Source organism: Suricata suricatta, chromosome 7 (genome assembly GCF_006229205.1).
Source record: "Suricata suricatta isolate VVHF042 chromosome 7, meerkat_22Aug2017_6uvM2_HiC, whole genome shotgun sequence".
Classification (NCBI taxonomy): domain Eukaryota; kingdom Metazoa; phylum Chordata; class Mammalia; order Carnivora; family Herpestidae; genus Suricata; species Suricata suricatta.
In genome coordinates, this window is record NC_043706.1 from 35,479,014 (window position 1) to 35,504,180 (window position 25,167).

General features: G+C 51.8%; 1 protein-coding gene and 1 long non-coding RNA gene across 3 annotated transcripts in view; one reads left to right on the plus strand and one right to left on the minus strand.

Annotated features, from left to right (window-relative positions):
- Window positions 1–10,434, plus strand: part of ZFAND3 (zinc finger AN1-type containing 3) — a 208,895-nt gene extending 198,461 nt beyond the window's left edge. Inside the window, exon 5 of the mRNA XM_029943641.1 lies at window positions 10,038–10,434. Within this exon, the coding sequence (XP_029799501.1) occupies window positions 10,038–10,192 (155 nt within the window). The 3' untranslated portion in view covers window positions 10,193–10,434. The remainder of the gene's footprint in view (window positions 1–10,037) is intronic.
- Window positions 10,435–21,825: 11,391 nt separating this feature from the next.
- LOC115297199 lies at window positions 21,826–24,536 on the minus strand. Of its 2 annotated transcripts, none has more exons than XR_003911337.1 (3): window positions 24,332–24,536; window positions 22,652–22,839; window positions 21,826–22,278 (listed from the first exon to the last, which is right to left on the minus strand). It is a non-coding gene; the product is annotated as an uncharacterized LOC115297199 (long non-coding RNA). The 2 variants fall into 2 exon arrangements; XR_003911336.1 differs by having other exon boundaries at window positions 21,826–22,283.
- Between the last annotated feature and the right edge of the window lie 631 nt (window positions 24,537–25,167).

Below are 25,167 nucleotides of genomic sequence, written 5' to 3' on the forward strand. Positions count from 1 at the left end.
CAAAGGAGTGGCATGATCTGATTTACATTTTATGTTACATTTCTATCCCTCTGGGAGGTGAACATAAATGCTTGTGTATGCATACACTATCAAGAATACAGAAGAACTGGTAGTAGTGGTTGCTTTGCCTCTGGGGAAGTACATCTCAAGTCAATTGCCCTGAAAGAAGGAAAGAAAAAGAAGTCCCTCTGACTACTCTGAGAGAGAAGGCTGGTGGGGGAGGGCAGCCAAGGCAGAGGAGTGCAACTCACTGTGGCCTCCAAGCTAGCCAGAGTGCAGGCCTAGCTCGCCGCAGCCCAGCCCTCGCCCGACTGTGTTCTGTTCCCTCAGCATGCTGCACTTGTTCTTGCCCCAGGACTTTTCACAAGGTGATGGAGAGAAGCACTTGGATAGATTTAGAACATCGGTTAGAGGTAAATCCAACAAGACTACTAATAAAGTTGGTGTGAGGAGTAAGGAGACAAGACCAAGGAGGAGGCCTGGGTTTGGCTTGAGCAACTGTGTGGATATGGTATCACTCCACGAGGCAGGGAGGATTAGGAGATGAGCTAATGCAAGACTTCTGTCTTGAAGATGTTACCGTTGAGGTTCCTGTAGAACTCCAAATAGAGAAGTCTGAGGCAGAGAGAGACATTTTAAAGTTGTTGGCCTCGGGGCACCTGGTGGCTCAATTTAGGTTAAGCAACCAACTTTGGCTCGGATCATGATCTCACAGTTTGTGGGTGTGAGCCCTACATCAGGCTCTGTGCTGCCAGAGCAGAACCTGGAGCCTGCTTCAGAATCTGTGTCTCCTTCTCTCTCTGCCCCTCCCCAACTTGTGCTCTGTCTCTGTCTCTCTCTCAAAAAATAAACATTTAAAAAATTTAAAAAAAATTTTAAGTTATTGGCCTCTGTGGTTAGTGTTTTAAACCTTGGGGCAAGTGTGGGGTGAGACAGAGAGCCCACTGAGGAAGTCTTACACTTAAAGGACGGTAGGGAGAGAGAATAAGAACAAGGAAAGCAGAAAGCAGTATGTGCCCATAGGAGTAGGCACCGAGTCTGTGGGAGTAGTCAGCTGTTCCAGACTCTATTGAGAGGAGAACTGAAAAGAGCCCATTGGGTTTAGCAAAGAGCAAGCTCCATTCAGGGCATTTTAATATACCTGTAACCTTATCTGTGCCCTCCTCCCCACCTGCTTTTCGAGTGAAACAGAATTGGGCTGTGAGGTCAGCGCCCCCCACCCAGCCAGTCTTTAGGATCCTGGAGTGGGCCGCCCATTCAGTGGGGGATTTAACTGTCTATATCCATGGTCTGGTTTCAGGTCTGAGCTCCTCATATGTACGGCTAAAGCATTCTTCTGCCTCTGAGTAAGCCTCTTTCCCTGCAGGGGAGGTGTGTTTAAATAAAGCAACTTTAAAAATGGAGAATCAAGAAGCCAGCTTCTCTGCCCTCCCTTCCCTTCCCCTCCACACACACATAGAACAGTAGACCTCAGATGTTGCGGGATTTGTGACTTTAAGGCTTAAATTTTGTCAAAATCGAGAAGAGCATGCTTATACTCTGGAGCCCTCAGAATGACCTTTCTGAGTTAATGTGATGAAAACAAGAGACATGCAGAGAGACTTTTCATTCTTAAAAGAAGCACAAAGCAAATGCACGTGACACTGGCACAGTTTGGATAAAAGCATAATTGTTTTCAGAGTGTCTACAGCCCGTTCCTTTCTCTCGTTCCTCCTTTCACTGCAGCTCCCAGCCCGACCGTCTCCGGGAAATAGACACGGGCTCTTCAGCGCACGGTCAGTACGTGACCGAACTTGGAAACACACTTGCTCTGCTTCTGCTTGTAAGAGAGGCTTGCAGAATTCACAACCATACCTGTGGAGAAGCCCCCACAGGAGCAGAGAAGCTGCTCTCTGCTGTCCTTGGAAAGTTTGTGTCCCTTTCATAGTGTCCCTAACCAGTGAGTGCTTTCTAGGCTGCCCTGTGTAGTCTTCATATATTTAAATCATGTTTCTCTAAAATTTGCATATCTTCAACAGAAATCTTAACTGAGCTTGTCACTTACTGTGCCTCTGTAGTCTGTACAAAGAGGTTTGTGGAGAGGGGCAGAGGAGACCAGACCACGTGTTCTGAGGAAGATTTCACGTTCATTCTCCTTTGTCAGTAGCAGTTTCTCAGAGAAGGAAACCAGAGTCTAGACTGAGAAGTAAATGGGAGGAGGAGGAATGGGCAGGGGAAGGCGGTGACAAAAGCTGGAAGAGCCATCCCAGCAGCAGCAGCAGCCTTCCTTGAGCCAGGGGCTTCCTGTGCACTAGCTGCTTTAACATCCATAACCCCATTTATGGGAGGCACAGCTGAAGCTCCGAAAGGTTAAATGACTTGCCCGTACCACACAACTGTCAGAGCAGTGCAGCTGCAACTTGAATCCAGAACACAAGTTTCTCGCTGAGTTTTGCAGAAAGAGAACTTGAGGTTGCCCTGTTTATGGGATTTGCCGTTGGTCTTTCCCAGCTCCGATCTGTCCTCTTCCTACTCTCTCCCATGATCTCACCATGTGGATTGGAAGGCTGACAAAAAAAAATTCCAAGTGTTGTTTTGGAGAAAGAGACATGACATTTACAGTCTAAGGCCCCCTGATATTCTGTGACTTGGATGAACTGCCTCTTGCCAGTGTATCCTTCAGGGATGGCTAAACAGGCCATGGTTCTCTGGCCTGGCAGCTTAGTCACTCCCATGGGCCCAGGCTGTGCCCTCAGTGGCTTTTGGGCAGTGTAGGTGGTGCCCTTTATCTTGCCTAAACTGCAGCTTTGGAGCTAGTTTTCTAGGAAGGTTCTCCATTTGAGAAGGTAGTCCTTTAAAAAAGTACAACGAAATGCTGAAAGAAAGCGAAACAGATCTCCAGCCTGTTGGGAGCAGGATAAGGTCACCCAAGAAATGGAAGTTTCCTACCAGTACCTCACTGTTCTCCGGAGACCCTGAGAGGCTGGTAGGGGCGCGGGGAAGGAGCAGAGGCCGGGAGTGCAGCCACCTGCTAGGGTTTTTCTGGATCCTCAAAACTGCCCCAGGTACCAAGAGGCTAATACTGCCTGCTCTCCCTACTGATGTTTGAAAGAGCAAGTCGTTATTCCTGTGGCAAAAACTGCCTGAGCCATTTCCTCTTAGTTTTTAAATATATGTTCATCTGTAGGTAAAACAGCCCAGCAGAATGTGAGCCTGCAGCCAACCCCCTTCTCTTTGTGCACTGAGATATTACCAGGCACGCTTAGAGGGTTCTCACAAGTCAGAATTGGTGGCTCAGTATCCTTTGTGGTGCAGGTGCCCTGCCCCACCTCCCACCCCTGGTGGCAAAAATAGGACTAGGTTTTTCCTGGGTGGAGGCAAGAGTGAAAGAGGCAGGACTTGTTCTGTGAACGTCAGGTGAAGCAAGGTTGCCTGAATTTGGTGATAAGAGACATTACTGGGACAAGGCAGACATTCCCCCCAGAGGAGAGAAGAGAGGTCATTAGAGTTTTTACATGAAGGGAGCTATCCAGAGAATAATAAAGGATACCAGGAGTAGTGAATTTTTTTACACTTTTCAAATAATGTGTATGCAGACTGTTGGAAGCTTTGTTACACTGGATTGCAACACCCTTTTCTCTCCGCTGCTGTCTCCTCTCCCAGAGCCACGTGCCAACTGCACACAGTCACCTTAGGAGCTCAGGGCACCAGGCTCCTGCTGTCACACTGCGTTTTGTTCTGACAGTTAGCTTGTATCTAACTGGTATTGTAATTGATTTTGGGGAAAGCAGATGATTGCTTCTGTTTTAGAATTGCTTGGTATGTTTTAGTGGTTTTTACTAAACTGTTGAGTGGAATGGGCTCTTCCAAACTGCAGGCCCTCCTTCCCTTTGAAAAACAGACTGCTGCCCACTTTGGTGATCCACTGTGGCTTTGGTTCCAGCATCCTGGGCACCTGACCCCTGCCCATCCCCCCATTCTCCCTCTCCTCCCCCCGGCCCAGCTAAACACTACGTTGGCCACTCACGAGCCAGGATCCAGTTCTGTTGCTTGGAGTACGATGCTTTCCCCTCCACCATGCAGAGCCAAAGGTGGAGGGGAATGTAAAGTAGACGCACGCCATTCCTGAATCACCTGCAGCTGCTTTGCCTGTACCATGGGTCTGATGAAATAAAATGCATTAAGATCCTTTAATATGTTTCTGTGCTACAAATTCTGCCTTGGGCATTGGGTCAGTGGAGGTGGTGTAATCCGGGATTGCTGCTGGTGGGAGTATAAATGGCTAATGCTTTCCAACAAGCTTTCCTGTAGCCACCTGCTGTTCCCAGCATGTACTTACAAATGAGCTATGAGGTCAGTGTGCAGTCCTGAGCTTTAAGAAACTTTTACCTTGCTGGAAAAAAATGTGACTCTTTTTTCTAACGAGCTTGCCTGGTCATTTCAGACACATGGGTCAGGCACATTTGTCGTTATTCTTTAAATAGACACAGAGATGGCGAGTGGTGCCTATTGATGAGTTGAGATTTGGAGTGTCTGTTACTGAGGTTTCTCAGGAAGCTTTGGGAGGTGTCGGGTAGGCTGTGTTTGCTGGAGCACATGCTCATGTGTAGGGACAGGCTCTGATTTTCCTCCTAACTGGACGCACGCTGCAGCCAGCACAGGTTGGGGCTGGTGGGCCGGCTCATGGGGGCAGACGTGTCTGTGCAGACAGTATAGTATGCACATGCGCACTGCCACCTCAGGCTGCACACTGACCTCATAGCTCATTTTACAGAGCCTCGGTCCCCAAGGCTTGTCGGTATTTTTAGTTTCTGCTTAAACCTTTGCTTTGACAATTTGAAATTCAGATGAACAAGAAACTGTAAAATATTTCTTATAAGTGAGGTAGAAACACTAAACAGCTAGAGCTGAGGCCTGCCCTGGTCTGTGGCTTTACTAAAACCACCACTGTGGGTGAGCATTCAAGGTGGGATGGGGAGTGGGGGGCAGATCCTCCCAGAAGACAAATGTTTAATTAAAGTCTAAAAGTATCCAGAGCTGCCCAGCTTTGCCAACTTTAAGTGGTGCTTTTTACTCCAAGATAAAGCCGATAAGCAGCATTTCTGTGTGACAAAGATTGAATAAAAATGTCAAGGGCTGTGACTTTGAATGTGGATTTTGGCATCACTTTCTTTGTCTCTCTCAGAAAAGTCCATGGAAGAAGTTCCAACCCCTGTTTAATTCTTAGGGTTTGGAGGGAAGTGCTGGCTATGGGGGGAGGAGCCCAGGGCCTCAGCCCAGGGTAGGCTCCCTGCAGTGTAAGGTTGGCTCCCTCCCTCTGCCCCCCAACTCCCCTCCCCCATCTCTGCACCCCCAGGACCTTAGCCATTTCCTGTGGCTTGTGGGTGGGGGAGCATGGTGGGATGGAACTAATAGGTGAGGCGGTGACCTGGCTCAGCTTCCCTCAGGGCTCCATTTCCCACCACTGCTGAGAGCTAAAGGACAGACCCTTTCTCCTCAGGTCTTTGGTGAGGCCTCTTCCCAGTGTTCCTTTTGGGCAGTGATTGTTGTGGATATTTCTAAGTGAGTGAGTGAAACAGGAAACAGTGTTACAACTTCCATAGCACTTAGAGCAAGGTGTTGGGTGTCATCTTTGTCTGATGATGGCATTTGTACAAGTTCTCTATCCTGTGTGTCTAGTGTCAAAATATCCCGTGTAGGCAGATGTGAGGTTTAATTGTGAATGAAGGCATCAGAATGAATTGTATGACTTCCAGACGTTAACTCCAAAAGCTAAAGGGTCATAAGTTTGGTTCTCACCAAATGAGCATTTTTAGAAACATGCACTCTCAGACCTTTTTGAGTCTTAGAATGAGACTGAATTCCATTTTGTGCTAGCAATGTGTTTTCAGGGCCATTGGGTGTTGACCATCTTCAGGTTGATGAGACATTGGCTCATGGGTGTGCAGGCCCCAAGCTCACATCAGGAAGGCCAAGTTCAGAGGAGTGGTCTTCATGAAAATGCCTGTTACAAGAATGCCGCCAGCCTGTTCTGTTCAGGGCGAGTGACCTGAGTGCTGCCTTCTGTATTTCTCATGCCATGTGAGGGAGAAACCCTTTCTCGACAGAGGGTTAGATAGGCCCTAAATTATGTTTTCTTGGCCTTATGCCATCATCTTGTATCTCTGAGTTAGGGAACTTTCTGGTGTCCCCCCACCTCTTGCTGTCCATAGCTACAGGCTCAGGCAGGGCCCTGGGATGAGCCTGGGTAGGTCAGCTCTGTGACCATCTACACAGTCATCCTCTTCTCTCCTGATGCTGCCTGCTGAGTTGAAAGTTTTTTCACACTGAGGATGTAGCTCAGCTCACGGGGAGGGTGTGGGCCCTGCTGTGGTGGGCCTCCTCTCCCTCTGCCTACACGCCTGCCTGCGGGGTGGCCAGCCAGAAGCCAGGGAGTGGCAGGCGGGAGGGGCCACGGAACAAAATGCACACAGAGCGGCTGCTTCAGCCTCCCCTTTTAATCAAGGGCTCATCCCAAATTGTTCTTCAGTGCCAGCAAGCCAAGAAACACCCACGCAGGTTCTTGAGTGTTTTGTGTGGATGTACTGAAAACAGCCCCGGCAGCCTGTAGGAGCTCTGTGGCTCCCTCGTAGGCCGGTATTTCATGGAAACCCGGTCATCCGGGCTCTCAGGTGCAGGTGGCTGGTCATGTGACATCGAAGGAGTAAGGGCTTAGGGTAAGCCACATATAGCAGGCAGGTCATATTTTCATAAACATTTGCTTTGGGTGTTTTCATTCTCTTTTGGGACTCAGCGTTCTTCTAATCATACTCTCCTCCCTGATCCACCCTCATCCCTCCAGAGTACTACATGGTATGTAACTCTTACAGGCAAATGTATATTGAAATTATTTTTCAAACTACATGATACTGAACTATGGGGCCATAATGAGAGTGTAGGTATGGATTGTATGTATGCAAATGAATGAGTGAATTCAATTTTGATATATAACTTTTTTAAATGAGGGGAAAAAAGAATTGTGTAATACTCTGGTGATGATACCAGACCCATATTGCCCTCAGCTGATCAATTCATTGTCTTCTGTGCTTTCATCCCTTCGGACACTGCCTTGGTTGACCTTCTCTGTAAAGGCCCCAACTGGTTTCTAGTGAACGGTGTGGAGGATGGCCTGGCCCAGACAGAGGCTGTAAATCCCCTTGCGCTTTTAAACTGTGTTCATCACTGAAATTAAGAACACTCATCTTCCCTAGCAGCCTGAACTCATTTCTCCATACCCAGCTCGGTCTAAAGAATTCAATCAGAGAGTAATTGAAAGTTCATGACACTTGCAATCGTTTCTGGAAACAGATCTGTGGGTACCAAGGAAAAAGGATAGGGATTCATCCTGCCCACTGGTCATTCGTGGCCCTCCACCCCCACCCCCAAGAAACCCATTCCCAAATGTACCAAAATGCATTTAGCCGATTGGCTGCTGTCAGTGGATAATACCCACTCAGCATTTGGGACAAGTTCCAACATGTAACTTTCTCTTGGTGAGTGACCCTGATAGGAGAGGGGATTGACTTAATTTATGCCAGCTAATAACCTCCAGTGCAGCAACTTGGGAAGTTCACCTTCCAGAAGTTCCCCAGACTCTTCCCCAGTGAGTTACAATGCCATATATTCTAATTGTTACCCGTGCTTCTCCCAAGTGTAGCTGCTGTTTAGTGGTTTTCACCTTTGAGAAATCAAAGCCAAGTGTCAAGTTGTGTCTGACAGAGGTAGACAGAACTCGGAGAGAAAATGAGGTGCTTCTGGCTGGATGGAGAATCCTCGGGTGTATGTATGGAGAAAGCATCAGGCAGCTCTTGTGGTTGTCACTCCCCGTTTCCTTTTCCACACGGAGCCTAGGGCTCTCAGGTCCTTGAGGCTGGCTGCTCTGTAGCCAGGGGAAGGCAAGCTAAGCAAAGTTGTGCAGGGCGTGTAGTGAGGACAAGGCTGGGAGCCTCCCCCTCCGCCCCAGTCTGCCTTTGACTAATGAGGTGTTGGGCTGAACCAGGGCTGAGTTAATTTCAGAGGTAATCCATTTCCTGCTACTTTGATTCAGCCAGCACCATTCATCAGAAGCGGAGAAGAGCCCCTGGGACCTTCTCCTACATCATCTCAGTATCTTGAAAACAAGGAGGGAAAGGGGCGGTGGGCGTCCTCCCACCCTTAGTGTAGAAGCCGGAGTTCCAGAAGTATGGCAGGACTTGGTGGCAGAAAGCGTCTACCCGCACATCATGCGACCAAACTGCCTACGACCCCACCTGAGCCCCACTCTCCACCAGGTAGGCTGTGCCCCAAAGGACAGCTGTGCTTGTTAGATGGAGGATGCATATTGAGGACGTCCACACTTAGGCCGGGGGTCCTTTAGGACAAAAACAACACTATCCAATATCTTCGAGTAATGAACTTACCAGTAAATATAACACATGTGCTCATTAATCTTAACTTTGCTTTTGGACCAAGTGGGAGCTCAGCTTCTCAGGAGACAAAACTTTCATCTCTCTTCTTTTCCTTAAACCCAGTCCCAATTTAGAGTCAAACATATTGCCCTGTTCTCCCTGGGAAGCAGTTAATAATGTGTTTTCTCTCCCAGCAGATGGTCCAGTCAGCCTGGTCACTCAGGCTCCTGGGCTGTGTGAACATGCTCTAGGCACAGCATGGGCTCATGGAATCAGAGCAGGACTGTGAGGGTCAGTTGAGGAGTTTTCTCTAGATGAAGTTTATTTTACAGGTTAGGCTGTTGAAACTGTTGCCTGTCCTGGCTACTCAGTCTTTGCTTCAACTAATGCTATTCTTCTCTGAAAAGAAATTGAGGATGTGGAGATGGATGGAGGGGTGGCTGCCCATTTGCTCTAAGCAGTGAAATCTGGGCGGAAAAGAAGTCTCTGGGAAGAGGCATTGTTTGCAAGGAGACCCCGGTCTTGGCAGGGCTGTTGTGGGGTGCCTGCCTGTGTGCACAGAGAGAGGTTTAGGGAAGGTTCGCCTACAGGTCAGTCCTGTGGGCTAGGCCTGTGGCCGCATATGATTGATGGAATGAGTGGGGGCGAGGGGCCAGCCAGCACTGGCAGGTGGCTTCCCAGCCTGGGTCTTTCCCTCCCCTTCCCTGAGAGAGAGGGCCAGACAGACCTAGGGGACATTAGCAGTTCTAGAATTGAGCAGAATGGGGAGGGAACACATCCTTGGCAGCTCTGTGTTGCCTTTGTCCTCTGTGCCTCCTGCTGACTCCCTGAGGGCTGCCTCTTATTATTTCCTACCAGAGGGCCTTCACCTGTACCATCTCCTTGCTCTGTTGGCCTCTCCTCAGTCCTTTGTTCTGCCAGCCTCATAAGTGTCTCCCTTGATTTCTCTGCTCCAGGAAGAGGAAGCAGTCCTACAGTCTCCTACCTACCGGGTGGAGTTAGAAGCCTCCGGCTCCTTTGAGATGGCTGGCGATTACAGTTCAGCACTCCTGTTCTTTCCCCTATTTATATGTAATACCTTTCCCAGCACTTGAAATAATCCCTTTTCCTTTGAGAGCCTCTGTTCATGGGCTGTGGTTTGATCACACCCACTGTCCTCCCTAAGCCCTCACTCTACAGGATGTAATTTAAGCCATAATCATTTCTGCTCCCTTTCTGCCTCCTAGAAATGGTGGGTGTCCTGTGGTAGATATTACAGTTTGCCCAAGCTTGGGGAAGTGCTGAGCTGGCAGCTTCTGCCCTCCCGCCTGTTTGGTGGGCAGGGAGGGGTCAGACGTCCCCCCCCCCCCCCACACAGATACATTGAGAAGGGGGTAGAGTGTCTTACCGAGCAGCCTGAGCAGTCGCCCTTTGGAGTTCTGAGGTCCTGGAGGAGGGCTGTGAGATGGGAAGGCCCCTTCCTCACAGGTGGCTGCTGTGTAAACTCTCCCTGGTAACAGGAGCGTCTGCTGTGGCCACTGTTGGCTTGCTGAGATGCCCCTCCATCCTCCAGGACAGAATGAGAGCTGGGCTTCGGGCATTTGGAGGCTGACCTAACAGTCCACATTCTCTGCTTCTCCCACTGTTTTGCAGGTTATGTGTTCTGTATGTTACATCGCCTTCCCGAGCAGCATGACTGTACGTTTGACCACATGGGCCGCGGCCGAGAGGAAGCCATCATGAAAATGGTGAAACTGGACCGGAAAGTGGGGCGCTCCTGCCAGCGCATCGGGGAGGGGTGCTCCTGAAGGCCAGGCACGGCCGCCACATGACGCTGTTCTTAGTTCACTAATGTTAGCCTTATTTAGGACAAAGTCAGCCAGACACCTTGTACTGGGCACGCGTCAGACTACAGCCAGTCCGTTTCCTTTCTTTAGCCAGCCATCCTGGTACTGTAGTTTAGGGGTTGATGGTGGTTGAAATTGATTTCTGGCTGGTTACTAAGGTGCCTGCTAGCCATTGTATAAAATTAAAACATGAAGAATATTTTTTTTTGAGCATGGCTAGTGGATTTAAAACAACACATACCTGTCACTGCTGGAGTCAAACTTATAAAAAGCCTTAAGCGGAAAGTGTTCCAGATGGAGACTCTGAGTTAATAGAGGAGTAGAAGCTGGTGTTAAAGTTCCCATGACGCACATGGCTTTGCCAGAAACTCTGGTTAATGTTCGGCCTTTCACCTCTTCACTTATCCTTAGTCCCAGTAGCCAGGATACCTGATGGCCATGTGTGCCTTGGTCACAGGAGGCTGTTGAGATTGGCCACGTGGCTGGGCTGGGTGGTGGCTTTGCTCTCCCACAGAGCTGGAAATGGGGGTGGGGGGCACAGGTTCTTAGGAAAATTTTTTTTACCTGACTTGCTATGAAAAAACTCTCTCATCACAGGAGAAGAGAAACAATAACCTCACTTTGAAAATTAGCTCCATTCAAGACCAGTCCATGTACAAGACCCATCTTTTCTACAAAGGGCCCACGGTCGTGAGAGGTAGCCGTGGCGCACCCTGACCCCACTGGCTCTGGTTTGCCGTTTGCCAAGTGTAGGGGTCTGGCAGTTGATCAAATAAGGCTAATTACAGCACAGCAGCTGCGGCTGGGATCTACACACTGGCCTCTACAGCTAGATTTCTATATTGGGAGTTTTTAAAAAGACATTTCATGGCCAACGGGAATCAGTAGGAGGGCTGGGGAGCACCTGGGAAGCTGCTGCCCCTGGACTCCGCCCCTTCCAGCGGTGCCTGCTCAGCCCTCTGTGGGCTGAGAGGATGGTCCCGTGGCCTTGCCCCTCGTGTCTGTGCAGCTGTGTAGTCCAGGGACAGCCTCTACCACAGGGCAGGTACGTCACAGGGGGGCGGTGGGCCGATTTGTCTAGAACAGTGGTTCGTGGCCCGGCCCAGCTCTGAGAGAGACCTTTGCTCTGGCAGTGGGACGGGAAGGCAGATTCATCAGCCTGTGGTGGAGAGGGTGGTAGCTGCGACAGCTCAAGCCAGGTGGAGAGGGTGGCTCTGGGCCTGTTGCCGGGTTAGGGAATCATCACCGATGGTGAGGGGGCGGGGCGGGTAGACAGGATTAAGATCCCCTGTCTTAAGCCTGAGCAGTTGAGTGGCCCAGGAGGCGGCTTGGATCTGCCCACACACAGGCTACTGGAGTAGTCTAACCCAGCAGACTTTCCTCTTACACAACAAGCAGCTCGACTGTCAGCAGTTCACAGCCACACACCTGCAACTACAAGTGGTTTTGACCCGGAATACTGAAATAGGAAATCATGCTCCTCCCAGCCTTTTCCTCCCATCCCACCCCCACCAGAGTGGAATCCGCTGCAAAATCTCCAGCCTTATTCTTGCTTCAGGACCCAGACCGGTGTCTTGCTCTAGGGCAGCCCAGGGCCGAGGGGCCAGGTCTGCCCGCGTTTACCACTGTTGTCAAGCCACGGCCCTCTGGCCAGTACATGGCCATCCTCAGTGAGGCGGCCGCCTAGTCCCCCTGCCAAGCTCTGACCCCGAAGAGGCCAGCCACGAGCCCGTCCGGCCCTCCTCAGGCCCCACCGCTGCTGCTTCGAGGCAGGGATGGGGGGCAGGCTCTCCGGGGAGCCTGGTGGCACACGGGCTCGCAGCCCGCGTTCACTTCCTGATGGTAGAGCTGGGGGTGGGGGGAGGGCTTGTTCCCCTGCAGTATCTGTTCTGTGAAGTTTGTTAAATGTAAGGAAAGCTTAAATTCTTGTATCTTTAAAAGAGAAGATCTTATTTAACCCTTTTGTGTTTTAGATTTACTTACACACATAGCCTAGAGCTCAGTTTTAGTTTTAACATTGTGAAAATATTAAAAGAATCTTGTAACTTTATTCTTTTTTCTCCTGCTGAAAAAAAATTAAACCAATCGTATGAAAGTTTGGATTTCTCTGTTTTGCCAGTTCTCCTAAGTGCTACCTGTATAACCAGAAAAATGGTAAAATGTCTCCCTGGTCAGAGCTAGGAAGAGATGGGGGAGGAGGTGACTCCTGTGTGCAGAGTCCCTCTCTGTTCTGGGGGATAGAAGGGGGCTCACATGTCCAGCCTACACAGTGGCTCCCCTTGTTTCTGTTGGCGGGTTTTGCCTTGGGAGGCCACCGGGCCAACCCCGGGTGAAGGTGTGTGTGCCGGGCCAGGTCTCTGCTGGCAGCGAGCAGGTTCCATATGTACGGAGGTCGGAAGAAATGAGCACCAGCCCTGAAGCCCCTCCTTTGTGCGTGGCTTAGGTGTGCCTGAGTCCTTGGGGGCCGGGGGAGGGGCACCATCTCCAAGACCCAGGCCCCAACCACTGGAGGGCCAGAATGGTTCGTGTGCCCTGTAAACTCTGGTGTGGAGGAGGCACTCCAGACATCTCTAAGGTGATTAAAAACATGCCAGGAGAGTAGCATCCCTCATTCCCACCTTTAGGGCAGAGTGTTTGAGCACACAGTTGCCACGAAGATGATGAGAAGTACGTGGAGGAAATCAGAGGTGCTGGTGGAGGGGAACAGGCAGATGTGGGCAGAGAGCACAGGAGTGTGGTGGCCTTGGAAAGTGCCAGATGCACCTCTGTCCCTGGTTGGCACCTCCTGTTGATCTGTGAGGCAGGAGCCCACAGCCAGAAGAGCCACATCCAGGAGCAGGAACAGCAACCCTACCCCCACCCACAGGGAGCGTGGGGGTGGAGGGGGTCCTCAGGTATGCTGTGAGAGCCCTCTGGCCCCAAAGAAGGAGCATCCCGAGAGCACCCCAGCAGTCACCGGAGCAGAAGTACCCAGGAAAATTCTGCAGTGGTCTCAAAAATGTATCTCCTTTGCAACCATTCTTCTCAAAGGTGCCTGAAGGAGGGGTCCAGGAGAAGAGGAATAAGCAGAGAAGAATGGGGAGGCCTGGGAACTCTGGAGAGTGCCGGGAAGGGACTTCACAGGGGATGCGGCCCCCTGCGGGCGGGGTGAGGCCCTGAGTCTCCTAGTTCTCAGAGGGTCCACACTTGATCCATGCTTCTGTCCCAGGGTTTGGGCATGAATCTGAGATAGAAAATTCAGCACATTTAAAAAATGTGGTTTTTTTAATGCCATACAGAAAGCATTAAGGAAGAGGACCAGAGACCCTACATGACTCAGCTGTGATTGTTAGAGACAAATAATGATAAATGTTGCTCTGACAAAAACTGGTGACGGAACTCTAAGGAGATGGAGTATGTGCATGCATTATGTGCAGAGTTCCACAGCAGGAAGTGAATGTGTAAAACTGGAAAGTCGAGAGCAATATAAGCATGTTATTTGGAAATGTGGAGGAATAGGCACCTGGGGGCTCAGGAGGTTGAGCATTCGGCTCAGGTCATCTCACGGTTCATGACCTGAGCCGAAGTCGGATGCTCCATGCGGGGCTCTGCTGACGGCTCAGAGCCTGGAGTCTGCTTCGGATTCTGTGTCTCCTCTTCTCTCCGCCCCTCCCCTGATCTCTCTCTTCCTTAAAAATAAACAATTAAAAAAAATTTTTTAAACAATGTGGAGGTAAACGCAGAAGAAAAAGCTGAAAGTTTAGTGGTTTTCTGTGGGGGTGGAGGATGGGAATTCAGCAAGCCTTATATTTTCTATTGCTATGACTATACACGTGGTAGGGTTTTTTCTTTCTTAATTTTAAAAAATGACAACTCTCCCAGGGGGTCAGGATGCTGGGCTTTCAGAAACCAGCCTGTCCGGCATTCCTCAAAAGTGGATTTCAAGAAGCTCAGGTCCCTGGTGATGCCAAGTGGAATGCCGACTCCTGGTCAGAGGTAATTTAGAAGACACAGGTGGCTGGTGCATCACAATGTGACTTGTTTTTACCACAGGGCCTTCTCGTAATCAGCACGCCTTGGGCCAAGTCACCCCACTTCTTTGAGCACTGTGTGTGTGCTGGGGGTTAATTCTAGGCAGTCCAGCCTGCAGGTTCTGGCTTACATGGGTCTCTGGTGTGCTGTCCCAGTGGCCCATAACCTGAAACACCCGGCACATTCCTGGAACTTCCCATTTCCCTTCAGCTGCATCCTGTTCCCCAGGTTTACATGTCAAGGTGTTTCTGATAAATCACTGGGGGAACTTTGAGATGGATAGCAAGCCAGGAGCAAGAGGGTGGGGAGGCTGGTGGACTTCAGCAAAGAACATACAAAATAAAACTGCTGGCTCACCCTCAGGATGTGCCAGAGAGGGCTTGGCTGGGAAGGGGCATGTGGCCGCCAGGCTCACATGCAGCCCCTGGGCTTCAGGGGCTGGTCTCGTGGGCTTGGGCAATTAAGCTGTTGGTAAGTGAGATGCTCCCCAGACTATGGTCTCCGGTTTGATGCATGTGGGTAATGGGTTCGTGCATGACCCCTTGTTAGGTACTTGAGAGGCCAGGCTGGTCCGGTGGTTCCTAGGGCTCTACTGCTACCCCGCTGCCCCAGGCAGTCCTGTTCTGTGTGCCCAGGGCTGGGAAAGGTCTGAGCTGTTGTGGGGAGGAGTGTGGATGGGGGGGGGGGGGGGGGGGGGGGGGGGGGGGGGGGGGGGGGGGGGGGGGGGGGGGGGGGGGGGGGGGGGGGGGATGGTGCCGTGGATGGTTTGGGAGCAGGCTCAGATGTCAGGATCAGCTGACCCCCATGTTAGGGGGAACTGTGGTCTTTGGAGGCCCCAAGGCCTCCCCAGCCCGGGGAGGTAGGCGGCAGAGGGTCCCAGATTAGGAGGGGAGGGATCTGCTCCATGTGAGCAGTGTCCAAAAGGAAAGGGGATGTCACTAGGACACAGGGCCCAAAGCCAGAAGCTTGTGCACACCTTGTGAGCCCCATCAGGGGCCCTTCCTGCTCAGAGCCCTGGCTGTGGGGACCCTCATTCAACACCTGGAATGTGCTTGGCACCCATCTAGGTGCTAGTGACCAAAAATAGTGCCTACTTTGGTGGTGGTGGGGACAAAAGAAGGGGATATATGTATGCTTCAAAATGGGGAAGGTGGCTAAAAAGTGCAGGGCCTGTGGGCTTTCTGAGATGGGGACCATCAGGGACTGGACCTGCAAGGGGTGCGGCGTGCCAGGGAGGAAGCTGGAGGCCGGGGAGGCTGCTCGATAATCCAGGCAGCAGATGGTGGTGGTGCTGAGCTCGGGGGGTGAGAGGTCAGATTCCGAACTCGAGTTGAAAGTAGTGACAACAGGGGCGCCTGGGTGGCTCAGTCGGTTAAGCCTCCGGCTTCAGCTCAGGTCAGATCTCACGTTTGTGGGTTCGAGCCCCGTGTCAGGCTCTGTGCTGACAGCTAGCTCAGAGCCTGGAGCCTGCTTCCGGTTCTGTGTCTCCTACTCTCTCTGCCCCTCCCCCTCTCATGCTCTGTCTCTCTCTGTATCAAAAATAAATAAAACATTAAAAAATTAAAAAAAAAAAGAAAGTAGTGACATCAGGAGATGCTGACAGATGGGTTGTGAGAGAGAGACAGGAGGACTTAATGGTTCTGGCCAGAATGTAGGGCCGGAGGTGCCACTAATGGGAACAGGGGGAACACGGTGTGGGGTGGACACCACAGACTGAGCTGAGCTGTGAACTATACGTTGGGTGGAAATGTGGAGGGGAGGGCCCGGTACACGGCTCTGGGCTCAGTGGAGACATCCTGACTAGAGATCAGCATTTGCGAGTTCTCGGCCCACAGCCAGTACTTCAGGTATCAGCCTGGTCACTGAGGGAGGAAAGGAGGTGGACTGAGGCTGTGCCAAGGGCCTCCTGGTTTTGCACGGTCCTGGGAGATGAGAAGAAGCTGCCAGCAGAAGGTGGAGAACCAGAGTGGAGTCCTAATGAATTTCAAAAAGTAGGGAGTCCATGGGGGTGCTGCTCAGGGTCTCAGCGGCCAGAGACCGACCAGTGGGGGAAGAAGCTGGAAAGCCCAGCTAGGGTTTTGCAGCACTAACAGCAGAGAAGGGCGCAGTAGTGGAGTGGGTGTGGAGGCAGGAGAGAAGTACTGTTTATGCTGAGGGAATGATCCAGCAGAGCTGGAGAGGTAGGCGGCATCGGCAGGAGGGCAAGGCAGGAGTGGTGCCCGAAGGCGTGGGCACGGTCGGGCAGGTGAGGCTGTGTCTGTTCACTCGTACGGGTGGGAAGCAGGGCCATCAGTGTGGGCGGTTGGGGAAGGAGCGTGGAAGGTGTGATGGAGATGGTAAGGTGGACTCCAGTGCAAGTTTTAGCTCGAGGCCCCTTACTAAGACCCCTTCTAAGTCCCAGTGGCCAGCCTTGGTGGTGGGTTTGCCTCTTCACACAGTTTTATAAAACTTGGCAAGAGTGGGACGCGTTAGCCGCAGTTGCTTAAAACTGGTCCCTCTTGGTTCCAGCTTCCTCTTCTGTTGGGTGGTGCTGAGGTGGCATGGGCATTTTGGGGATCTGGCCAAAGTGAAGTCAAGTTGGGGACATATTTGGAGTGGGTGGGATGTATTTGTGTGGTTTGCTGTCACTTTGGTGTTTAGTGGGTTATTGAAAGTCATCCCTGGGGAAGGAATGGTTTCCAGAAGGACTCCTTGCTGCCTGCCACGCTGATCACCCTGTGCTATGACGAGAAGGAGGGGAGGCACGGAAGGAGACCAGACTTGAAATGTGGGGGGCACCTAGGTGGCTCAGTGGTTAAATGTCCAACTCCTAATTTCTTCTTGGGTCATGATCTCGTTGTTCGTGAGTTTGAACCCTCCGTCCAGCTCTGTATGGACAGTACGGAGCCTGCTTGGGATTTCCCCCCTCCCCCCACCTGCATGCTCGTTCACTCTCTCTAAACAAACTTTAAAAAAAAGTTTGGAGCTGGAGGCTGTGGAAAATTCTTCTGGTCATTGGATGTGTAAACTTAAAAGCACAAGACTCGACTCTCATCCATGCCTGCTCAAGATGGAAACCTCCTCTTGTTAGGAGCATGCTGGGCATGCGGCACGTACAACTGTAAATGCATGTGCCTCGTGTAGTGCAAAGCGTGTTAAAGATTAGGAATTCCCGACATGTCCTGGAATCCTACAGCTCACACATGAACTCTGATGGTGGTTTCCCCACATTTGACAAAAGTTCACAAAACATGTCTGTGCCAGTGTGAGTTGTGAAGAGGAAAAACTTTTCTTAAAGGATCAGTAATACAAAGTTTGATCAACCACACTAGAGGGAAGATTGAGGAATCTTTCTGCTCTTCATATGGTATCAGGAAATGGTTTTCATGCAAAGGGTGATCCGAGAGCACACAGCTGAATGAACCGTGCGGAGCCCACGCATTACAGATGTGTCACAGCTGCTGAAGCCGCTGGGTTGGTTTTAGAGTCTGGGCAAGAGCCAAAGGCATGAAATGGTAACTTAGTTCCCAGCATGACCCTGGGGGCCCCAGAGCCCTTTCCCTGTGTCACAGGCTCAGAGGAGGAGCTTGGGTCTGAATGTAAGTCAGCTAAATAGCTGAGCCCGCCTTGGCTCAACAGACAGACTCCTCGTGAGGAGGCATGTGCTGGTGTGAGCGCCTGGCCCTCCCACAGACTGGCATTTTGAGTAGCACTGGATGAGGGACGTCGTGAAGATACCAAGGAGCCCTTCCCCTTGAACATTTGCTGGCTTTGGAGACTTGCTTTTCTAATGACTAGCATATTGGCAGGGGTGATGCTTCCACAGGATAAGACTTCCACTGGGCTTTGTCTCACACATGTGCCTTGGGAGCCCAGGGCTGATGAGTGAGTGAGTCACATCCTCTGGGACAGTGATGATCAAAAAATGCAAAATAAGTGTTGACAAGCATGTGAGGAAATGGGGACTTCTGTGCATTGCTGGTAGGAGTATACGATGATGTGGCCATTTTGGAAAACTGGTGGTTCCTCAAACAGTTAAATAGAATCACCATATGCCAGCAATTCCGCTCCTTGGAATCCACCCAAAAGACTGGGAGGCGGAGACTCCAGTGTGTGCACACACATGTTTGCGGCAGCTCTATTCACAGCCACGAAAAGGTGGAAACAGCCCAAGTGTCCGCTAGGAGATGAACAGATAAACAAAAGGTAGTAGAGCCATGCAATTTGGCCACAAGAAGAAATCAAATACACATGCTACGATGTGGACAAACCTTGAAAACACGATGCAAAATACAACAAGCCAGTCATAAAAGATCACATGTTATATGATTCCATTTAGGTAAAATGTCAGAATGGGCAAATTATAGAGACTGAAAGCAGATGGGTGGTCACTGGGGGGTTGGGGGGAGAGGAGAATGGGGACTGACTGCTTAATGGGTTTGGGTTTCCTTTGGGGGTGGTAAAAATGTTCTGGGCTTAGAAGTGTTTTTGCACAACATTGCAGATATACTAAATGCTACTGAATTGTTCATTTAAAATGGTGGGTTTTATGTGAATCTCATCCCAATTAAAAAAAAAAAAAGAAAGCCTGGCTATCCTGAAGCCTGTGTACTGGAAAAACTATGTGGAGAGCCCAGGATAAGAGAAGTCCAGGAGCCCAGCTGTCTGAGTCCCCAGGGCACTCGTCAGATACTTGGGGCATGAGCAAGTCTTCAGATGACCTGGCCCAGCCTTTCTGTCTGACCCAGATGACACCAAAGGGAACAAAGATGGCTGTCCCCACCGGACTCTGACCAAACTGCAGGTTTGTGAGCAAAATAAACGTGGTTTTAGGCCACTAGGTCCTGGGATAGTTGCTCTGTCATAATGTGACCTGAACAGGTGATGTCAACAACTGCAGGGAGTCCCGAGCCCCCTGGGCATCACGATTGCAAGTGAGGTCAGCCAGCCAGGTTCTTGGAGGGTGGCACTGGGGATTAGAGGTGGTTGTACCAGGCAGGGACAGCAGAGCACAGAGGACCAGAGAGGTGGTGGGGGGTTAGATCGGGGGTGAGGACACCCCAGGGTGCCTGACGTAATCGGGAGCAAGTGTGTGGTGGCGGCCACACATCAAGCAGGTGCTGATGAAGCAGTGGATTCTGGCGTCTTCACTGAGCTCCTAAACAGTGACCAGCCCCTCCAAGTCCACCTGGTCAGCCCCAGCGGCAGGGGAGGCAGCCCTGACCCGGGAGGCAGGACAGGGTTCTTGTCCAGCTGGGCTTCTGCGAAGGGACCCCCTCCCTCTGGCCTGTTCCTTCGCTGGGGAATGTGGAGGATTTCTCCATCCCAGACATTCTCCTGGTGGCTCTCAGAAGTCCTTTAGAATCCTCTGTGGAGCTTTTACAAAAATTCCCATGCCCAAATCCATCCAAGACCAGGTCAACTAGAGTGTGTTGGGGCCGCGGCCACAAGCTCCCGAGGCCGTTCCAGGGTGCGGTTAGGTTGAGGCCACCACTCGGATGCAGCAGCACCTGCCCTATTGCTAGAGGGCACCAGGGACGAAGATTTGTAACCAGCGGAGCACTGATCCTCAAAGTGGTATACCCCAGCTAACAACTCTTCCAACTCACAGGTTAAGGTACTGGGGTGGGGGCGCCTGCCTGGCTTGGTGGGTGGAGTGGGCAGCTCTTGATCTTGGGGTTGTGAGTTCGAGCCCCATGTTGGCTGAAGAGATTATTTAATGTCTTTTTTTTTAAAAAAAGGTACTGGGTGGATTTTCTCAAAAACGTCTTCCCATTTTTTCCGCTTTAAGCTCTGGAGCCTGTTGAAGACAAGCAATGGCATGTGACATAGGACACAGACTCCGCCCAGACAGCAGTATTCTTTTCTTCCAGGGGTGCCTGATAGGTTCCACACAGGCCACCCATGAACACCTCCTCCTCAGTGAAGGGTGTGGGCAGGACTAGGGTTTTAGGCTGTTGGGGTGGCAGACCCTAGCTGGGGTGGGCACTTTGATGGAAACAGGACACATCTTAATGCTACAGAGGGGCGCCTGGGTGGCTCAGTCGGTTGAGTGGCCAGCTTCGCCTCAGGTCATGATCTCACAGTTCGTGGGTTTGAGCCCCTCATCGGGCTCTGTGCTGACAGCTCAGAGCCTGGAGCCTGCTTTGGATTCTCTCTCTCTCTCTCTCTCTCTCTCTCTCTCTCTCTCTGCCCCTCCCCTGTTCACACTCTGTCTCTCTCTCTGTCTCTCAAAAATAAACGTAAAAAAAAACTAATGCTGCAGATGCCACCAGGCCCAGGAGACAGCACCCCCTGGTTAGGTCCCCAGATCCGTGGGGCAGGGATGACACAGACTAAGGAGGGACATGGTGGCCCGGCCACTTCTCTGACCGCTGGGCTGGCTGGAACCAGGCACTGACTTCTCTCTGCCACACTTGATGATGCCTTGAGGCCACGAGCAGAGCACCCAGGAGCCCCCCCCCCCCGACCTCCCAGGCAGCGGATCACTGACGGGCGTGGATGGAGATGCGGGATGCGAGACAGGTGCTGCTCCTCCCTGTAAGTCTGACCAGGTGGAAGGGCTGGACCCGGAGGAGCCAGGACCCCAAAGGAACTTGTCGTTCTGGAGCCTGTTGTGGTCAGGAAAGGTCCTGCCGGGCATTAGCCAAGGATTGAAGCCAAACGGGCTTCAAAAAGCAAGAGAAAAGTGATTCCATTACTGGGAAAAGAGTTCACAAAGGATGCAGCATTCAATTGTGTTGGAATCGCATGAAGGAGAAAAGACCCAGGGCCTCTGTGGAACCACGCGGCCTCCATGTCTGGGGCACCGTAGATGCGTGTGTCCCCTGTACCACCATAGAGCCCACCCCACCCAGGTAGGGTCTGTTACCCTATCCCCCCCAAAACCCCAGTGTTCCATCAGGCTCCCCTGCGGGGTGCGGCTGTTCAAGGTCAGCGATTTGCCCCCGGCCCCGCCCACCAATCCCCAAAGGATCACACCCCTGAGGAGCAGGTGCTTGCAGGCGGTGGCTTAAGGTGCTCTGGGCTCACATTTCTCCCAGAGGCGCCAAGGAGAGCAGCGGACAAAGGAGCTGCGGCTTGGGGACAACGTGCCTGACCATGAAGCACAGCCCAGAACTATTTCTGGAGCAAGAAAAATGCAGAGAGGCCACTGTGTTAGGCCAACAGGTAATCACAACATCTGGCATCTATCACACGCCTACTTGGAGCCAGGTGCTGTCCCGGGAGCCTGTCACACACGGATGTCGCCCTCCCCAGTTGTGTGGAATGCCACTCAGCTCCATTTGTCAGATGAGAAGACAGTGGCTGGGGGAGGCGAGGCGAGGGCGATCATCTTCTCTCCAGAACAGCTGCTGGACGCCGGGTGGGGCCCCAGCAGGAGGACCCAGCACATCCCCTGCTGTCCCCATGGTATATGCAGAACGTGCCAGCAGAGCCGTGGCCACTTTAAGACTCGCTGTGTGTGGCTGAAGAGGCTTGTCTCCTCCGTCTGGTGTGTATCTTGTTCTTGTGTCAAGGTCAAATCGAGCTCACTGTGTTTTAGGCAATCCCTCTATTGCTGATCTTTCAGCGTTTCCTGAGTTTCTCGAATCATCTCCTGGTTTTCCACTGTGGTTATTTTTATTTTCCAACTCTGTGTCTTTTTGGTCATTGCTTGTGATTTAGAGAGAGGGAGGGGGAGGCAGTGTGTGCTCATTTTATCTTATTGCAGATGCTAAATTTTAATCGAGACAGCCAGACTGCCCTCCAAACAGCAGTCTGCCATCTTGAATTCAAAGTCCAGGATCTTTAAAATTTAAATAGATGAGACCTATAGACTGTATATTGGGAGCTGTGCAGTCCCAGACAGGTGAAGGGACTGAAAATGTGTAGCCACTTCAAAAGGGTTCGTCCTTCCAAGTGGACAAATGTGTCCTGGGTACAGATGTTGCAAGATAACCAACAGTCACTGGTAGAAAAATCTTGTCGACAGAAGAGAAGCTGACTCTCAGAGGCAGGCGGACGCTGTCCTCGAAGTCTGATGCCAGTCAGTCCTCAGTAAAATGAAGGGAAGACTGTACTAGGTAAACATTGAGAAAAGAAAGTGGGGACCCCATGTGCCCACACATGAGTTCACAGCTAGCCACAGGGACGGTCTCAGAAGTGGCCAATTCCAGAAAACCAGTCCCGAGAACCAGATGCCACCAGAATCAGTACCCCACCCCCAAATCCCATCAGGCCTCAACCCTCTTCTTTTCTTGAACCTTCAGGGGATTTGACACACTGATCTGCCCTCCCTGGGCTGTCACCGCTGGGTGTTCAGACACAGGGCCTCCGGGTCCCTCAGCACCTTTGCTGTCCTCACCTCCCCAGGCTCTACCCGCTGGGAGCTCCAGGGCTCAGCTCAGGACCCATCTCTTCCCTGCTTGGTGATCTTATCTCAGTTACCTGATAACTGGGGGTGACACCTGACTCTCTCCACAGGCGGCACCTCAGCCCTTGGCGTGGGGCTCAGGTTCCCAGGGGCTCCCACATCTAGTTCAGTGTTTCTCCAAGCCAGTATGGATTATCAGAATTGTAGCGATGGGTGCTTGAGAATGTAGATTCCCGGGCCATGGCAACCCTGGGGTCCAGACCTGTAGGCGCAGGTATGGACGTGGACACCCTTTATCAAGCTCCAGGGGATGGATCTGCACTGCAGTCTTGAGGACTGCTTTTCGCACTCATCTCAAACTTCTAGAAAAAAGCCTGACACTCTGTCCTGGTACAACAACGACAGACTTTCCACACCACTCTCAGCAGAAATGGAAACCCAGCATCCTGAGCTACACTGAAATTAACAGGGCCATCCTGACACGTTCTGGTTCCCATAATAAGACAGTCTTGACCTTGAATATTTCCTAAAAACCAGTACTCCCTAAGTTGAAGCAGTATTATCCCTACCTTCTGCTGAGTTGATGTACCAAGGTAAGTTATCACTTTGAGGACTAGGGATAGTGAGAAGTATCTCCTTTTCCGTCACAGACGAGTATGAACTTGAGCACCTTGTAATGTTTGTTTTTCCTTAAACACTCGCTGGGTTTGGTGTTTGTTGAGCAGGTCCTTGAGAAGTGCGGCTTCCTCACCTTCTCTCTGGACACACCCAGCATGTCCTGAACTGGCCCCCATCCCTGGTTCCGTGAAGGCGACCCCACTTGGAGTCTACCTTGACTTCACGGCTTCTCTCGCTGCACCCACCCACAAATCCTGTCACCCTGCCTGCCCCAGCCCCTGAAGCTCAGCAGATCCCAACAGCACCCCCTCTCCCCAGATTTTTGCAATAGCCCTCACCCCTACTGCTCTGTCCCTTTCCCCTACAGGAATTCTCCAGTCTGGAAGCCAGTGAGCCTGTTGAAGTGTGAGTCAGACCAGGGCCCTCCTCTGCTCAGAACCTTCCACTGGCTCCATCACTTAGAAAAGAGCCCAATGTTCTCTAAGGATCCTGCCAGACCTGTCACACTGGGCCTCACCTCCCACCCCTGCCTCTCACTAGTCCACATCACACCAGCCATGCTGCAGGGCAGGGCCTTCCCTTTCGCTCTCCCTCCTCCTAGAAAGGTCCCCCCCCCCCCGCCCCCCAGAGGACCTCAGTCTTGGTCCCTTGCCCCCAGGGCTTTGGAAGCTTTTCTGGTTTGTACCTGGGCAACCACTTCTAGTCCTCTCCTTCATGTGAGCACATGGGTGTGTCTCTTATCTGTCACCCTCCTATGGAATGTAAGGACATTGGCCTGTTTAGTCCTCTTTGGTCGTTACTACGTCCCCAGCACTTAGAAAACGACCTGAGCTTGATGGTATTCACAGGCCAAGGGGACTGGGGGAACAGCTGCTTGGTGAACCCCAGTGCTCTCTGGGAGGGGTTGTCTTGCTCAATATTTATATCAGCAGATTGTTGGAAATGCTGTCAGTTCTAGATGATCAAAACTAGGAAGGTGCACTCACATGATGATGCCTAAATCAAGTTTCAAAATGGTTTTGACAGTAAGTCCCAATGCTCAGCTAGAACCACTGGATGGAAGTTGGCAAAGAGAAATGTCAAGTCCTGAGTTTAGGTTCAGAAAAGAAACTACTTTAGCAGTAACATACAGCTACCTGATTTAAGTGACAAGAGCTCAGTGTGAGGCCAAGATGAGAGACGGCCAAGTGCAGGCTTGCAGTTCTGTGCTGTGCGTGGACTCAGAGCCCTGCCCCCACGCGTGGAGTCTCGGTCCCACCCGGGCGTGGTCTTGGCCCCACCCCCTGGCGTGTGGAGTGCTGGCTTCCTGGATCAATCCTGGAGTCTCAGCCCTGCTGCTGAGTGCTCTCGGCCCCACCCCCTGGCGCGTGGGGTCTCGCGCGCCCCCCCCCCCCCCGCATGGGGTGAGGGCCTGGCCTCAGGGCGCGTGGAATCAGGCCAGGCCCAGCAGCAACGGGGCTGCCGGAGCGTCCCCCGACTTGTGGACGTCATAAACAAGGGCAGGGAGCAGAGTGAGAGTGAGCTGAGGAACACCTGTGAGGCGGTCTTACAGGAAAAGAGAGAAAAGGATGGCAGCCGGGCTGACCAGAGCCTCAGGAACTACGAGGGAACCGCGCTTGGGCCCAAGGTGATGAAATTTTCTTTCCGCCCAAACTGGAATGGAACAGGCCACTGCAAGGGTGGAGAGGGCGCACAGGGGCCTGGAAGGGTCTCGGGCAGTCCCTGCTCTGAGAAAGCGCCTGGGAGTGTGGTCACAGTGCGAGTCCTGGAACTGCATACTGGAGCCCCAACCAAGGGGACAGCACCGACTCTGGAGACGTTTGCCACCGCCCCCCGCCCCATCTCCCAGAGGCGTGGAAAACAAGGAGGGGCCTGGGGTTGGCAAGCGCTGAGGAGAGAGGGATGATCAAAGAGAGACACATGCAGCCGTCACTTTATTTCTAAAAGGAAACCCACAGCGGCAGGCTCACAG